This window comes from Mytilus californianus, unplaced genomic scaffold, assembly GCF_021869535.1.
Source record: "Mytilus californianus isolate M0D057914Y unplaced genomic scaffold, xbMytCali1.0.p SCAF_10, whole genome shotgun sequence".
In the NCBI taxonomy this organism is placed as follows: Eukaryota; Metazoa; Mollusca; class Bivalvia; order Mytilida; family Mytilidae; genus Mytilus; species Mytilus californianus.
Window position 1 is genome coordinate 22588204 of NW_026262582.1, and position 18801 is coordinate 22607004.

General features: G+C 32.7%; 1 protein-coding gene across 1 annotated transcript in view; it reads left to right on the top strand.

The window, feature by feature from the left end:
* Positions 1-18801, top strand: part of LOC127717778 (protein CASC3-like) — a 35102-nt gene that overhangs the window by 10373 nt on the left and 5928 nt on the right. Inside the window, exons 4-10 of the mRNA XM_052223612.1 lie at positions 1452-1598; positions 5080-5213; positions 10932-11117; positions 12027-13162; positions 13924-14088; positions 15095-15172; positions 16707-16936. Coding sequence (XP_052079572.1) covers positions 1452-1598; positions 5080-5213; positions 10932-11117; positions 12027-13162; positions 13924-14088; positions 15095-15172; positions 16707-16936 — 2076 coding nt within the window. The remainder of the gene's footprint in view (positions 1-1451; positions 1599-5079; positions 5214-10931; positions 11118-12026; positions 13163-13923; positions 14089-15094; positions 15173-16706; positions 16937-18801) is intronic.

Below are 18801 nucleotides of genomic sequence, written 5' to 3' on the forward strand. Positions count from 1 at the left end.
GCAATTTCATGTATCGTCAAAAGTGTGGTACCGGTACATTGTACTGTGTATTCATTATTATTCGTAGGATACCAATATTCTTCGATTTAGTAGTTACAGGTGAACCATGAATTTTAATATTCAACATGTTCAAAGAAGTACACGTTTAAAAAAAATTATGCAGACTTTGAAAATAAACCATGCAATCAAATATCCAGGAAAAAAAAACATTTCCCCCTCAATCCATGATATTGGTACCAATCATGATTTACAGAATCAACAGTATTTAAAACTCCACCGCAGGCCTCGACAATAACGCTTGTCCGATTGTCCGGTACCAGAGGAAAAAAAGGTCGGACAAGTAAAAGCTAGATCAAGCTTGTCCGACTGGACAAGTAAAATTATTCTGCAGAAAATAAATTTAATCCAACTTTGATGAACAAAGTAATTATAAACAAAAAACAAGAAAAGAAGATAAAAACAAGTATTAATTTGACATGTTTACTTGCAAACCGATAATTTTAAACTGGATCTTTGTCAGGTACTTTTTAATAGGTAAAAGGCATACTATTTTCGGAAACCAGTTTTACTGATCCGAATCAGCGATGCGCTTTGTAGAAAAGGTAACTTTACAAGACAGTTCTTCACCAGCTCCGAAACAATTGGCTCCTAAGTTTAATAGACAGTTTGGCACCGTAGGAGACATATTTAATAGACATGATTAATAGACAGTTTGGAAACGCAGGAGACATTTCGGGACCAAGACAAATCAGTACCTCCTTTTCCTACCTTATTCTGTTGCTTTATAATAAATACCATACCGGTAATTTTTTTAACAAAAATATTTTTTAAATAAAAAAGAAGAAATTATTTACCATAAAATTCACAAAATCATATTTGATCATATGTAGAAAGAAACAATACTTGCAATACAGTGACCTATAGTTGTTAATTTCTGTGTCATTTGGTCTCTTGCAGAGAGTTGTCTCATTGGAAATCATACATCATCTTCTTTTTTTTATTGATTGCATTTGAATAATCTTTTTTCAACTTAAACAACCAGGATACAAATCCAATGAGTGTACATTGACAGGCCTATCAGACGGTGCCTCATGTGCAGAGTCTGATGAGACTTTGGCATTGATGAAAACTAGAACCTAAGCCCTATGACATGACTAGATTCAGTTGTTCTCGACTCATATTTTTGAAAAGTATTTCAAAAGATATAAATCAAATTCTGTTCTGTTGTTTTAATTCATTTTGTTCCTTGGATCAACTTATTAGGCAAAAAAGGTTATTATTAAGATTTGTTTTGGACAAGTTCCAATTTCATTCGGACAAGTAAGTTTTGGGTTGTACTTGTCCTACTGGACAAGTTGAAAAAAAAGTTATTGTAGAGGCCTACACCAATATAAAATTATGTGTTTAATTCCTTTAGTGCAAAATAAAGTTTCATATTTAAAACTATGTAGGAAGAAGAAGATGATGAAGAAGAAGAGGAATCAGAAGAAGAGGAAGATGACGACGAAGAAGAAGAAGGAGAAGAATATGAAGATGAAGATGTTATCATAGAAGACTATGATGAAGTGGGTGAGGAAAGACAAAGTGGAGATGGAGAGGTTTGTTGTTTCAAAAAATTCTTTAATAAATCATAATTATAAGGACAATGAAGGAGATGTGGTATGATTGCCAATGAGACAACTATCCTCAAGAGTTCAAATGATGTGGATTTAAGCAGCTATCGGTCATTTGATTATGTATGAAGATTGTTTGTACTAATTTTTATGAAAAAATCACAGATGAATTGTTTTATAATTAGATAAATATACAGCAAAAATGACGTTTTTTTCCCTAACATCATGAAAATTTAATAAAAATAAATTGTGTCCAAGAATTGCTACACAAATTTAGAGCATAGTTATGTAAAGAAGCTATTCCAAAGGTTTTTACAAAAATCTACTTGTGTTTATCTTTTGAAACAAAAAAGTTAGGTTTGTCTATCTAAAGTATAGAAATTTCCAGGAAATTGAAATCTTGAGTCTGAAATTTAGACCCCATTTATCTCTAAGAGCAGCACATGAAGGTATATGTATAATTACATATCTGGAGTGTCTGGGTGAAAAATATCTTGTATGCAAATGTTCATAAAAAAATCACGGTGGGATCAAAATTGTATCGTATGGCCTTAAAACTTATTCCCTGTATATGCAAGAAATAAATTCGGAATATACAGTATATTATTTTTGTTATTGTCAACATTGTCTCTATGTCATAGACAGTATTATTACTGCCTCCTATTTGATAATTTTGCTCTGTTTAGGGCTGTTCCAGAATTAGCTGTGGAACCAAATCTCTTATGGTCCTGTGATATTTTTTGACAATTTGCAATTGCTTACCAATATCAGAAGAACCATAGGAGATACAGTTCTGCAGCTAATTCAGAATTAATTCTGGTTGAATTTGGTCGGAAGGCACTTCTACTAAAATTTGATTGGTGGTGATAATTTAGAGAGATACGTGTAGCCTAATCATTTATTAGAAATAATCAACTATAATGTTATGCATTTCATAAAATTTAAACTGTCTTCCAACCCCCTTTCCATGCATTTTTTCCTGGAACAGCCTCTATAAGTTTGATTTGTAAAAAAATGTTTTGTTCTGTTTATAAACTTGAGTTAAAAAATCAGTTTGTTTAACACTTGAAAACATTGTCATGTTGATGAACATCACCTCACTTTCACTGAATAGATCAATTTTTCCTTGACACACAGTCATGATAGTCGTGATAGTTGAGAATTGATTGACAAAAAAAAAGGTATTTAGTCAATTAGTAGGGCATGTTAAGCAACCAACAACCAATCAATCAATTAGAAAGATTTAGAAAGGGAAGAGGCAAAAAAGCATTCAATTGGATCCATTTCAAATTTCCTATTTAGTAGTAAATTCTGAAAGATTTAATGGCCAATAGTTTTTCTCCAACTTTAAACATTTCAGTTTTTTCTTTTCTCATTCCAGAATAATCACAGGTGTACTGTTAGTAGACATTATTATTTGATTGACCAAATAATACGTTCAAATTATATTTTTATTAAAGATTACTGGTATGATGAAAAAAACTGGTTTACTCCTGGTTTGCCCACTTTTAATTACACCAATTATATTTTAGTAAAGAAAACAAAAAAGACAAAAGGTTAATGAGCATACAATTATATAGTCTATTCCAACTTAGGTATATAGTTTATCTATATATATTCGGGTATTTTTTATTTGGTAATTCCATTTTCATAAATGTATAGATAAATTATAAATAAATCATATCTTCTTGATCAAAAATGCAAGTTCTGTTTTAATTATTTTTTGACAATATTTTGGTCTCGAGGCAAAATATATAGTTTCAGTGTAAGACTTTTAGTTTTTAGGGACATCAAAAGACCAATACGTAGGATAAAGCAAAAACATGTAGTTCACATATAGTTTTATGGATGTGGCTGCTATTTTTTTTAGATAAAAAATCCTTAAAAAAAATAATAGTCAAGTTAAATTTTTTTTTTACTAAATTACAAATGGAAAGCAACACTAAGAGAATAAAGTAAATGTTCTGAGACAATATACCTAAGTTAAATGAAACACATTTTCAGACATTGAATTCAAGTAAATTAATATTTATACATTATAAAAAAGAAGATGTGGTATGATTGCCAATAAGACAACTCTCCACAAGAGACCAAATGGCACAGAAATTAACAACTATAGGTCACCGTACGGCCTTCAACAATGAGCAAAGCCCATACCGCACAGTCAGCTATAAAAGGTCCTGAAATGACAATGTAAAACAATTCAAACGAGAAAACTAACGGCCTAATTTATGTACAAAAAATGAACGAAAAACAAATATGTAACACATAAACAAACTACAACCACTGAATTACAGGCTCCTGACTTGGGACAGGCACATACATATAGAATGTGGCGGGGTTAAACATGTTAGCGGGAGCCAATCCTCCCCCTAACATGAGACAGTGGTGTAACAGTACAACATAAGAACGAACTATAAATTTAGTTGAAAGAGGCTTAACTCATCAAATGAATACAAATACAAATAATACAAATACAAGTGGACGTGACCGGGTACTTGTACATTCAAACAACAAAAAGACACTAAGTACAGATCTGAGAGTACTCACAGTTACTGACACTAACAACTAATAAAAAAAATCATGCATCTAAGACTAAATTATCAATCCGTACACATCCAACATCCAATGGATTTAGTGTAAAGACGTCATAAACAATAATTATATTATTTAAAGATTTATAAAACTCCTAAAAAAAATAAAAAAAGACGAATTTTGGAAGAATGGCTTAAAAGACCTACCGAGTTATTTATTTTCAATACATTTTAAGTCAGTTTATTTATTTTCAAACTACTACAGGACAAACCATTATTTTTTTCTTATTATCAAGGCTGAGTTATTTTTTTTCAAAATCCCCCCTACAATATCCAATGGTCGTCACCTAATATATGAATCAAGTTTATAAATGCATTGCATAAGGAAATAAATAGAGCACTATGGTAAAATAACAATCTGTTGGGTTTTTTAAAAGAAGAAATGCTAGCTTGAATGCAGATCACTGTTCAAATATTTCATTTGTAAAGCTTGGCTACTGAACAGTTGCATTTTTATTCTATTTGTTAGAATTTATTGTCAAATTCAATACATTTTCCTGATAAAAACTATATTAAAACTTTTGAACATTTTCATTGATTTGATAGCAGAATATAGTATTTGATCACATTTTACAGGTAAAATAAAAGGTACAAAATATGACTATAATTCAGAAATAAACTATAATTGTTAAAACAACAATCCACCCTGTGCTTACATATGCATGTAATTAAAAGTGGGCAAACCAGGATGACACCATACCCTATAATTTTTGAAAAGACATAATTCAATTTTATCCTGTCATAGTTTAAAACTTTATCTGTTTTATTATAAACTCTGCTGATGAATAAATTAAAAGTTCTACAAAATTTTCATTTTTAAGCTGTTATCTAAATTTGCATATTTTAAGCTGTTATTTAAATTTACAATTTAGGAGCAACCCGACAAATCGAAATTAGATGATGATGAAGACAGAAAGAATCCAGCTTTCATTCCACGGCAGGGTGCTTTTTACGAACATGATCTCAGACTAGGAGAAGATGGTCAAGAGGGTCTTGAAGAAGATAAGTGAGTGGTTATTTCTTAACAGAGCACATTCATTTAGTCTGCGTCTTCTTAATCTAAGAGGGTATAAATGTAATATTCGTACTCAGGAATTTTCAGGGGATGGAAGTCCAATGAAATTTTTCAGAAAGCCTGTAACCCACATTAGGAGCTTCAATGATTCTGCATTTATCTCCCTTTGATTGGAAGTATAAGTAGTACACCACTAGTCAGTATCAAGATATCTGTTTGGGGTTTAATCTTTTGTGTTTCCTGATCAATAGACAGGCTACATTCTAAAAACAAAATCCATTTTATCTGTTTTCAAGGTAAATACATGTAGCGTAAAAGTTGCAGAATTATCTTTGATTACTTTGTTGTTGGCAGGACTTCCTTATGATCACTTTCATGTTTGTCTATGCTTATTCTGTTGATAATAGCTATAGACATGAAAGACAGGGTTACAACAGAAAACATTTCTCTTTTTGTGCCCATGCTATGTATTTTCTATATATATATATCTTTTGGAACAACTTTCTTACAATTAAATAGGGCTGTTCCAAAACTTAATGTGGTGGGGGGATGGGACACACTCAAATTAATTAATTGTGGGTGGTTGCATTTTCCTTGGGCTTTTGTAGGAGAGTTAGGGGTAATACTTATACAAATATTTGTTATTGACTTGTACAGGTGAATTATTTCGAAGGTCTATTTATTTCCCTTTTACATCCATTTTTTAGCTCATCTAGCCCAAAGGGACAAATGAGCTTTTCTCATCACTTGGCATCCGTCGTCATCTGTTAACTTTTACAAAAATCTTCTTCTCTGAAACTACTGGGCCAAATTTAACCAAACTTGGCCACAATCATCATTGGGGTATTTAGTTTAAAAATTGTATCTGATGACCCTGCCTGCCAACCAAGATGGCTGACATGGCTAAAAATAGAACATAGGGGTAAAATGCAAGTTTTGTCTATAATTTTGAAAATCGATTTAACTAGAGAAAATCTGACCGGGATGAAATGTTCAGAATGTTGATCTCTACCAATTGTCTATATACATCAAAACTGTCAGACGACTTCTTATAGGAGTTACTGCCCTTAAATGACAAATTTTACTTTTTTTTTTCATTATTGCCTTTTATCTTGAAACTTATAATAGATAGAGAGAAACTTTAAAATGCAAAAATGATCAGCAAGACAAGTTCTACAAATAAGTCTATCCATTGTTAAAGTCGTCAGACGACTCCTTATTAAAGTTATTGCCCTTTGATGACTATTTTTACAAATCTTTTGCATTTTTGCCTTATATCTTAGAAATTATAATAGATAGATAGAAACTTAAATTAGCAGAAATGATCAGCAAGACAAGATCTACAATTAATGGAGGAAATCGTCTGACAACTCCTTATTGGAGTTATTGCCCTTTAATGACGATATTCACCATTTTTTTTTGCGTTTTGCCTTATATGATAAAATTCACAATAGATAAATAGACACTTTAAATCACAAGCGTGATCAGCAAGGTAAGATATACTAACAAGTCAAATTTGGTGATATAGTTTGATAGTAGATTGTCACTCTTTATAGGAGTTATTGCGTGCCTTTAAATGAGGATTTTTTTACCCTCTTTTCTGTTTTGAGCAAAAACTAAAGAAGATAGAGAGAAACTAAACAGAATAAATGATCAGCACTACAAGATCAACAAAACAGAGATTTTTGTCATGAATTCTATTATTGTTTACAATGTTGGAGAGTATCCTTTATTGAATATGCAAATAGACCAAGGTGAGCGACACAGGCTCTTTAGAGCCTCTAGTTTTTTTACTTATATAAGTAAAAATGTCATATTTCCTTCTTTTCTTGAATTTCTTTTGACTACATTGTTGTAAAGGAGTGTTTAATTGTCAGTCATTAATAGTTGTCTTTACAATGCATAAATGTATAATTTCTTGGACAATGAAAATCTCCTTTTTCTGTTGTCTTTAAAACACTGCTCAATTACAAGCTTCCCGAGAGCAATTTTTAAAGGCCTTGCACAGTTACTTAAATCTGTGTGCAGTAGATTTCTATGTTTAGTTCTTGAGATAAAAGAAAGAACTCTAATTAAAAAAATATTAGTAAACCAGAAAAAAATATTATAGGCACGTTTTGACCTACCAAAACTTTAAATTTAAGGAGTTGTAAAAAAAATTACTTGGTTAAGTAAATTTTTTTGGAGAAGATTAAGGGGAGAATATTATATTTTTGGTGCTTGGAGTCTAAAAAAAAAGTGCCTCCCATTTCCATCATGTGTTTAATACTTTAACAGCCCTAATTAAAATTTTCTCAAGCACTACTTGAAACTAATTTCATCATAGTCATTATCTCGCTGAGGGCAGTGGTTGATATAGGAATGTGTTTTAATTTATACAATGAAAATGAAAATGGAGTGGTATGCTCGGAAACAGCTATGATTGACAAATTTTTTTTCCTAGAAAATTTTGAATAAATATTACCAGCAATTTTATGGAAAAACGTGGCACTTTATAAGTAGGTTTCCTATATTCTTTGAACCATCAAACTTTACTTTATAAATATTACAAAAGTTGTGTTCTACTATGCAGGAACATAAATTGATCAATCAGAGACTTTATGTTGATGCACCAACAGTAAAGACATATTTACATATTTGGTATTTAGCTGAATTTTGACTTCAGATGACCCCAGGGCTTCCAAAATTTCCTGACGACAGCCGGACATTTTTCAAAGAAATATTTTTGACGGTCAATGATCAGCTGGATACTTAAATGTAACTGAGAGGATGCATAAATTGATATATGTGTCTAAATAATTAGTTGTGATATATGCAATAAAATTATTTATAACTGTTTTGTTTTCTTCATTCTAAAAATAAATAAAATATTATCCTCGGTATTGTGTCATTTTTCTGTGTATCGTAATACAGTAACCATCATTGCATCAATCAGCTTCAGTACCTGACTGTTCTCATGTTTTTGTTTCTGTTTATATAATCTATCTTCTCTCTGTGAGTACTTAACACTTTGTAAATTAAGGCCATCTTATTTGAAACTGTTGATGTTGGCTTTAATTGCAGTACAACTTGATCATCAATACACGTGATACTTTTCTTTTTGTGTATTGATTACCTGACCACGTGACTTTTTCAACTGATGCGGTATTTATAGATAACATTGAGGAGGCCCGATGAAGGATATTGTTTTAAACCGTGTAAAATCTACTGAACAGTGATAACATTTTTCTTTGTACAATTTCCCAACCTGATTTAGAAAATAAGGAATAAATAAAAACATACTCAGTTGATAAATAATTTAATGAATAACAACATGATATTTTATGTAAGCATATAACAACAATAAAATGTCAGAAGAGCACAATGCTGACAAACACACGCAATAAATATTACAATGAGCACATTGAAAAGAAGCACAGATCACAGCACAAGATTAGAGTTCATTTAGTCTAATTAAAGATTTTACATTCATGAGCTTGCTAAATGCATTGTTCTGATAAACATGGCGGTTACGAACGGATTGCCATTTGCGGATAGCAGGAACAGGGTCAAAGTCTTTAACATCTACACCTACTAAGCTTATCCTCATAAGTTGATCTAAAGCGTCAATACCTAGACTACACCTTAGTCGATCATAATTCCCACGGCGGGACTTAACTTTACGTCGGACATCACCTCTTTCTCTATAACATCGGAAATTGTCTGAATAAATTCGGAGCAGGCATTGTTCTCTTGATATAATTTAGAAGTGATCACGGCACCATTTAACTTAGTTAAATCATTTATTGACTGAAATTTGTCCATTGGTTTTTCCTATATATTTTAGTAAATTTTCCCCTTGAGAGTACCCCAGTATTTAACACGATGTACAGTGTTAAATAAAATATATATATCATACTTATTCATTTATAAATATCCTTATTTGAAGAATAACTTTTAAATATCAGGATACTTTTAAAACTGAATGCTCATTTAAAATAATATCTATAAAGCGTAATTAAATAGGATGTTGTTCCATACACGCTTACATGTTTGACCTCGTTTACCGGATTACCTTTATGTACATTGTTATGCATCATTAATTCTATTGATAAAGATAAGCTAAGGACACCTCATCAAAGGTAACAAACCTGTAATCAGTGAATGATTTATGGCTTCAATATAACTTATTGAAGGGATAATTGTTTGACAGCTTGTTGTTATTTAAATAAAAGAAAACTTGTTTTTTCTACTTTTTATTGATGTACACAAGCTAAAGACCAAGCCTTACATTTATGCACCCAGAGGATTAGACTAACTGAGACACTTCAAAGTATCTGAAATATGCTGCTTCTGTTTTATTAAACCCAATTATGACCGAAATATCTTTGTGAAATAGATTGCCACAATTATAAACTAAAATGCCCAAACGGACATGCCCAAAGCCCCAAACGGACATTTTTATCGATCGATAGTTGGTAAAAATTGAAATGACCGTTTCATGAAAATGCCTTGAATAACAAAATGTGGCACACCAATTCTATTTGACCGTTTGAGGCTGAGAGCAGCCGGTCTTTTGATGAAAGTTTCGGTCAAGTCCGGAATATATGACCGTTTTGGAAGCCCTGGATGACCCTATATCTGTCTCTGTATAACCATCTGACATCAAGCAACATTTTGATAATGACATCAAATTTTTGAACTTGTGTGATTTTAAGTAACATGAGTAATGGCAGACAAATTTGCGTACAAATATAAATGTTTCTATTTTTTAATTGAGACAATTGACCAAACAAAGAGTTTGGGGTACTTAGTATGGAAATTGGTAAAACAAGTAAAAAAATTATGGCAGTCAGGGGTACTACTTGTACAAGTAATCTTTATTTACTTGAAGAAGTAAATAAAATATACTTATATAAGTTAATTATAATGTTTGAATAATCTCCCCTTAATTTTCTCAAAAATTTACTTGTATAAGTAATTTTTTTTTACAATCCCACTAAAATTCTCAAGTTTTAAGATGTAAAATAATGCCTTTAACAATTTTTCTCAGGTTAGCTCATAATTTTTGATAAGAGTTCAATGTTTCATCTCATTAATTCAACAAAGAAACTGATTGCGCAAAGATCTAAAGTATTTGCGCAAGGCCTTCAAAAATTGCTCCTTGGGGGCTTGTAAATGAGCAGTGTTCTGAAGATAACTGACAAATGAGATTTTCAGTGTCCATGAAATTACACTTAAATGATTAGTAAAGACATCTGCAAAGGACAGACAATTCAAAATTCTCTTAGAGCAAAGAAGTTCTAAGAATTCAAGAAAAGAAGATGGGATGACTTTTTTACTTGTATAAGTAAAAAAATCTGAATGTCTAAGGGAGATAATTAGGCCAAAAAATAATTTACCTATACAAGTAAATAAAATACACTTGTATAAGTATCCAACAAATTTACTTATATAAGTATATTAATATTTACTTCTTCAAGTAAATAAAAATTACTTGTACAAGTAGTACACCTGACTGTATGGGAAGAGGGAGAAACTTTTTTTTTTAAAGATGCTAGGGAATAGAATAAAGTACATCTTTTTTATAAGAGAAATATAACATCTCCAATGAGAGGGTTATGAAAAGTATTGTACTCTTGTACTCTCATACATGTGATACTTCCAGCTGAAAGTTATTTCCAGTTGTGAGTTGACAACCCATGTTTGTACTCTTTTATTTTGTGTTAGGCGTCCGACAGGTCCAAGAAAGAAGTTATGGCAGGATGAAGGACGATGGAACCATGATAAGTATGCAGACTACATGCAAGCACCTAAGTCCAGAGAAGAACTTATCACTATGTACGGATATGATATCCGTCTGGCAGACAAACCTCCAGATGCTCCACCCCGTAGAGGAGGAGGGGGAGGGCCCAGGTAAGCCTATGTTTAAATTTTTTATTTTTTTTTTGCTCTGAATTTCTCACTATTAAACATGACAAAAGACATTTAATGGTGGGCCAGGGACTCACCATTTTTGGGCAAGGTGAGTCTTAAATTCTGCATTTAATCTTTTTTAATGAAATATAAAAAAATTATCATTTGACAACGGCTCAGTCTTTAGTTTTCTATGTTTTGTTTTGTGTACTATTGTTTGTTTGTTGGTTTTTTTTTTAGCCATGGCGTTGTCAGTTTATTTTTGACTTATGAGTTTGTATGTCCCTCTGGTATCTTTCGCCTCTCTTCTATAAAGTATAAACCAATGTATGCTAAAAAACATAAAAAAAATGTTCAAACCTTCAACATTTTTATAAAACAGCTTCCATTTATTCAGCATGTTCAGTAATTGTACCCCCGCTTTAAAAAAGTGGGGGTATACTGTTTTAAATCTCTCAGTCCGTCCCATGAATATTTTTCGTTCCATTTTCCTCAGGTACTACATTACAAGGATTTCTGAAATTTGGTTTCAAGGTTTATATGAGTGAGCTATACCGTGTGATGCGTTTTCAGATTCATCACTCATGATTTTATTCTACATGTAAACAAGATTTACCTTTCCTTTTCAATGATATGCAAAAAGATGTGTTCTTTATATGTGACGTCATCAGATATGGACATTTTTTTTCTTGACATCCCAATAGGAAACCATAAGATTTGATGTCATCATTGAATTTTGACCAATAAGTAACAGACATGATTGAGATCAATTGAACCACATGTTGATTATAAAAAAAGATAATGAACCTCTCAGGAAAAGTATAAATGGGTTAAGAATTAGTGAAAACATTTAAGGACATTTATTTGTTCTACCTTTGATTAAAATGCAAATATTGTATAATTTTTTAGGAGACCAAGAATGGATGAGAAGCCAAAGATTAGTGACTTTATTCAGGAATCCTCTAGGGATGACAGTTATTTAGTAGAAAGAAAAAATGACTATAATAGAAACAGGGATCGATACTTCAGAGGCAAATCTGAAGAATATCGTCAACAGGATGAAGAACGAGGTCCTCCACCAAGTCGTTCATATGAAAATCAGAATACCGGTAACAATAATGAAAAACATCAGCCTCCAAAATATGACGAGTGGAATAGTCGCTACGAAGAAAATCAGTCATATAGATATAGATCTCGTGGTGATTCAAACAAAGATTCTGGCAGAGGATACGGCAGAAATTCAGATTCAGGTCGAGGTTACAATAGGAATAGAGACTCAAATAGAGGCTATGAAAGGGAATCATATCAGGATTCTAATCGTGGTTATGACAGGCCACCACGTAGGGAATATGATAATCGGGGTTATGACAGGCCACCTCGTAGGGAATATGATAACAGGGGTCAAAGGTATGATAATCGTGATAATCGTGACTATCGTAGTGACCGTGGGAACTATGAATACCAAAGAGGAGGGAGATATAATGGTAGAGGTTATAGAAATGATCCACCTAGGAGGGAGTTTACCTATTCTAGAGGTCAGAGAGGTGGAAGGTCAAGACCTGATCGCGGCAGAGGGGTTGCCCCAAGAAGAAATTTTGAACAAGAAAGGAAAATCCCTCCACGTTTTCTCAAGAAGAAAGAACAAAGATTGCAACAACAGTTACAAAATAATTATAATACTGGAGAATACATTGATCATGAACAGAATTATTATAATGACAATGTTGTTGAAGGATATCAGCTTGTAGAGGGTGATATAGAAGGCCAACATGTTGTTATTCAAACAGAAACTTATACACCAGCAGGTGGGCAAGAAGATGTTCAACAACAACCTCAAGAAGAAAAGGCAGAAGAGAAAAATGAAAACGTCATTGTGCAGTCAAGTACCAGTGAACGCAAGTCGTATTCAAAAGATCGACGTGCAAGAACTGTTGGGAAGACGCGAGTGCAGGATTCGGCTTTGAATGCTGTGCAGGAAGGAATGGTTAATCTTCAGCTTCAAGAGAGTCAGAAAAGTTCTAAAGCTGGGGAGGCACAAGATAGAGGTACATTTATGCATATGTTTTTTGGAGGGGATCACTAAGGGGTGGGGGGGGGGGGGGGTTAAATTTACCTTCACGGATAACAATAAAAAATGAATGGTGATACCCCATATATACAAAATAGATCTACAATGTCATGGTTGTACATATAGATGACAAATTTTTCATCTTAAATAACAAGAAGTACACTTATTGTCATCACTATTAATAGGACTTAAAACTGTGGAAATTAATGATACATTTCATTGTTTAACGTAAAATAGCAAATGAAATACATGTAAGGAAATGTGGTATGATTGCCAATATACACATGATATATGAGACACCTATCATCATGTGACCAAAGGACGATGATGAAAACGTAAACAACAGATCTCAGGTCTTTATGCATATGGCATGTATGGTACTCCATTTCTTATATTATGTGCAGTGGTCATGAAATTTAATAACTTGGAGCCACCCTATAATGAAATGGACCTGAACAGCTATTAACAGATTAGTTTTGTATGGCATTGAATGTTGATGGGAGTTTTTAATTAGGGCTGTTTCAGGAAAAAATGTATGAAGGGTTGGACAACACCTATTTTCATACCACACCACCCATAATTTTTATTTTCATTTGTAACATATTTTTATTTGCTTCAAACTCTGTTACAACTTAGTATGTGGTATCCAACCGTTCCATACATTTTTTCCTGGAATATCCCTACCTTTAATTGATCATTATTTTGTATATGACCTAATACATATATCCTTATTTATAGGTGAACAGAAATCTAAACGATCATCTCAGGGTCCAGCCGATAATTACCAAGCATCCTCTAAACAAGATGGTGGAAGGTCAAAACGTTACTCATCACAAAGACAAAGAAATCCAGAGCAAGCTTCACCTGATACTGCTCAGTTCTTTCCTTCAGAGGTTCCAAAAGGTAGACATATTTGTATACATCCTTGATATACCATATCATCTATCCATCTCAGAACATCTTGCAATAACTCAATATAAAAATGTATATGTAAAAATAAGAAGATGTGGTATGGTTGCTAATGACACAAATAATCACCAGAGTCCAAATGATGTGCATTTTAGCAACTATAGGTCACTGTACAATCTTAAACAATAAGAAAAACCTGTACTGTATAGTAAGCTATAAAAAGGCCTCATTTGAATCACTGTGTCAATAGTCCATGAAATATTATACAAAACATTACTATGTATTTGAATATTATCCAGCAGATGTTTTTCTATGTTTAGATCAATACTTGTAAAAATTATGATAGGTTCAAAACAAATAAACCAGGTCCATCAATAAGTATAGCAAGTGAGAAATTTCTAATAGGACTAAATTAGAACTGAGTGAACTCACAAAAGGATAACCCCACCTCTACGTAAATACAATTAGTATACATGTATTGAAGTAAGTAAATCAGGGATCTCCATGGATGAAAATTTAACGATGGAGGAAATTTCACCATGACAAAACCCCGTATCTACGGTGTGGCGTGAGCGAATGTATTTCAAGAATGACCACAAGCTGTCCTTTAGGTTCCCAAGTCCTTTTCTTGCTATTTTGGTAATTATTTAGGGCTTAAAAATTTGGGGGATCCATTTTCACTGTCATTGTCAAATTCAGAAGTCATGAACCGGTATTGACGATTTGCAGCATCAACAACAAGAAGTTTCGTATCTGTTTAAATTTGTAAAAGTTGAAGAAAGATTTGGAGGACAAGCATTTCTAACTTAAAAGGTTTTAATTACTTTAAATTGCAAATTTCATAGTATATAATATATTGTGCAACATGCATCTTTTGATTCTGAATTCAAACCGGATGTATCAATTTGATTGTAAACTACGAAATAAATTCTGAATTACAATACGAAATTTCTTCAGATTGTCAAGTTGCAGTTAATCAATTAATATTCATATTTTACAGGTTTCCAAAAACAAGAAGTAGTAGGTCCTCCATTTCAACAGCCCATCCTAAGACCACCCATTAATTATCCAATTCCTGGTAAGTAGTAACAAGGTAGTGTATAGTGGATACTAAAATACTGTAGTGCTACCAAGAATGTTAAAATAGTTTGAACAGTAAGAAATGCCAGAAAAGAATCTGAAGTATCGGTATTAATAAAAATAAACATGCAATTATAACTTTGTTAATTTATGCATTTTTCCACTTTGCATTTTCAGCAAACATTGTTATATTTAATATATTGTGGCTTATATATACTATATAAATCTCTTCTTTTTGAAAAGTATTAATTAATATGCATGCACAATATAAGAGCACAGTCGAACCTTTATTAAGCAGTCACTCATTGGAAGTATTAAAAATGACTGCTCAAGAGAGGTGACCTTTTAAAACAGGTTCTGAAAAATTCCTATTGCACGAACTCGGTTGCAAATGGGTTCCAATTCTAATTTTGACACAGATATTATTAGTCATGATTATAATTGGTAGTTAAAACATTAAAATGACAGTTGTTAAAAGATGAAATGATGATTTCATGTGAAAATTAGGTGACTACTGACCATGTTAGACAGGTGACCGCTGAAAAGAGTTATATTATATCATGTATGTAGAGAACTCATTTTTGAGGGTCTGAAAGTGACCGCTAAAACGAGGTGACCGTTAAGGCAGGTTTGACTAATTACAAATTTTCATGTACAAAAAAAAGAGTATTCACAATATTCAAGTACATTATTAGAGTATTCACAAATATGTATGTATAATATAAAAGTATTCACAAATAGTTATGACTGTGTACAATATAAGTGTATTCACAAATCATGCAAATATTTATGTGCAATATTAGAGTATTCTCAAATATTCATTTGCAATATAAGAGTATTCACAAATATTAAACATGTTCAAGTAAAATGATAGTATTCTTAAATATTCATGTTAAATAAAAGAGTATTCACAATCATCCATGTGCAAAATAAGAGTATTCACACATTCAAGTAAAATAGAAGAGTATTGTCAAATATTTAAGTAGAATAAAAGAGTATTCACAATTATTCATGTGCAATATAAGAGTATTCACAAATATTCGAGTACAATATATGAGTACAGGTATTCACAAATATTTATGTACTTCAAGAGATTCGTTATGATTGCATAGGATAACTATCTTTTAAAGATTAAAAAAAAATCAAATAAAGAATTTGTACATCTTCGAAGTGCAAAGTACCATGTATGTTTTAATGGAACAGCCCTAAGTAAAATAAATGTGGATTGATTTAATTTGAAGGATATGTGGTTCATGGTTTTGCCAAAGTCTTATAAACAAGCCTATTGAAAATTTGTGCTGAACATTTAAATTTATGGTCTATCTATACCCGTGAAAAACACAATCATTTAATAACTAATAACTAATCATTTGTAGCACATGTATAATAACCAATCATTTGTAGCACATAAATAATAACCAATCATTTGTAGCACATGAAAAACACAATCATTTGTAGCACATGAAAAACACAATTGTTTGTAGCACATGTATAATAACTAATCCATAGTATTCAATATTGCTTTATTTCAGTGTCAACTAATGCTTTACCAAATGGTCCTCCACAGAGGTTATTTAGACCTCCACCAGTATCAATGACTGGACCAGTGCCCATTATACCAACACAGTTTATCAACACTGGAGTAATCTATGGAGCACCACCAGGTCAAGGACCATATCCAGTTGCTCCTATTCAGGGATTCCCATCACCACCTCCTGTATCTACAGCTCCTCCACCTCCCATACCAGGTGTATCTTCTCCAGTGAGTATAAATCATGTCTTACGGATTGTCTCCTGTTCAGGGTCACCACCTCCCATTCCAGGTGTATCTTCTCCAGTGAGTATAAATCATGTCTTATGGATTGTCTCCTGTTCAGGGTCACCACCTCCCATTCCAGGTGTATCTTCTCCAGTGAGTATAAATCATGTCTTACAGATTGTCTCCTGTTCAGGGTCACCACCTCCAATTCCAGGTGTATCTTCTCCAGTGAGTATAAATCATGTCTTACGGATTGTCTCCTATTCAGGGTCACCACCTCCCATTCCAGGTGTATCTTCTCCAGTGAGTATAAATCATGTCTTACGGATTGTCTCCTGTTCAGGGTCACCACCTCCCATTCCAGGTGTATCTTCTCCAGTGAGTATAAATCATATCTTACGGATTGTCTCCTGTTCAGGGTCACCACCTCCTGTATCTACAACTCCTCAACCAGTCAGGGGACTTATTGAAATAAGTGATTTTTAAATCACTTATTTAAGTAGCAAATTTGAAGTTTTGTCACAAATTGTGATTTTGTAGTTTTACCAAAATTTTAAACACATAGGTTTAGATAATATCTTTTCATAAATAAAATTGAAAAAAAATGAACTTTTTGCTTCTTTTAAGCAGCAAGGTTTATGCCTTTGATGCAATCATTTGGCTGCAAATTCTATTTTAGTTGAAAAAATGCTATAAAAATGGCTTTACATAATGAACTGATACTTTCTTAACAGATTTTTCCCAGCAGTGGGAGTATTTTCCTGTAAAATTCAAGGTTTCATCTTATAGATTAAATAATAAAATTCTACTGTTTGCGATCAAAATTTCACTGTTCGGGGTTGTTGAAATTAGTGGGGGTTATTAAAATAATGATACTTAAAGAAGTGATTTTTTGGAAGGAAATTGAGGTATGATACTTAAACAAGTGATTTTTATGTCATTATCCTAGATTTAGTACAAGGTCATCACCTGACATGACCCGGTCATCCTATCAACACAGATGTTGGTTCTGATAATTTTAGCAACATAATTAGTCCCTGGAGCATTAGCATTCTATATTTAAAGCTACAATAAAATTAAATCACTTAGTCTAGTGATTAATTTGTACTACTTAAATAGATGATTATTAAAGAAAGACAACTCTTACTTCCAACCTTTATGGACATAATGTTACTTGAATCAGTGATTTAGAAAATCACTCATTTAAGTAAGTCCCATGACTGTCCACCTCCCATACCAGGTGTTTCTTCTCCAGTGAGTATAAATCATGTCTTACGGATTGTCTCCTGTTCAGGGTCACCACCTCCCATTCCAGGTGTATCTTCTCCAGTGAGTATAAATCATGTCTTATGGATTGTCTCCTGTTCAGGGTCACCACCTCCCATTCCAGGTGTATCTTCTCCAGTGAGTATAAATCATGTCTTATGGATTTTCTCCTGTTCAGGGTCACCACCTCCCATTCCAGGTGTATCTTCTCCAGTGAGTATAAATCATGTCTTATGGATTGTCTCCTGTTCAGGGTCACCACCTCCCATTCCAGGTGTATCTTCTCCAGTGAGTTTAAATCATGTCGTACGGATTGTCTCCTGTTCAGGGTCACCACCTCCCATACCAGATGTATCTTCTCCAGTGAGTTTAAATCATGTCGTACGGATTGTCTCCTGTTCAGGGTCACCACCTCCCATTCCAGGTTTTTCTTCTCCAGTGAGTATAAATCAAGGTTATTTATATAAAATAACAACAGTCTGAACAGACTGAACACATCTTAATTAACTGCAAACGAATTGTCTGAACAGTACTGAATTTACTGCAGTGGATAATCTGAAAATTGACTAAAAGAATTAAAATGACTTTCTAATTTATTGTTC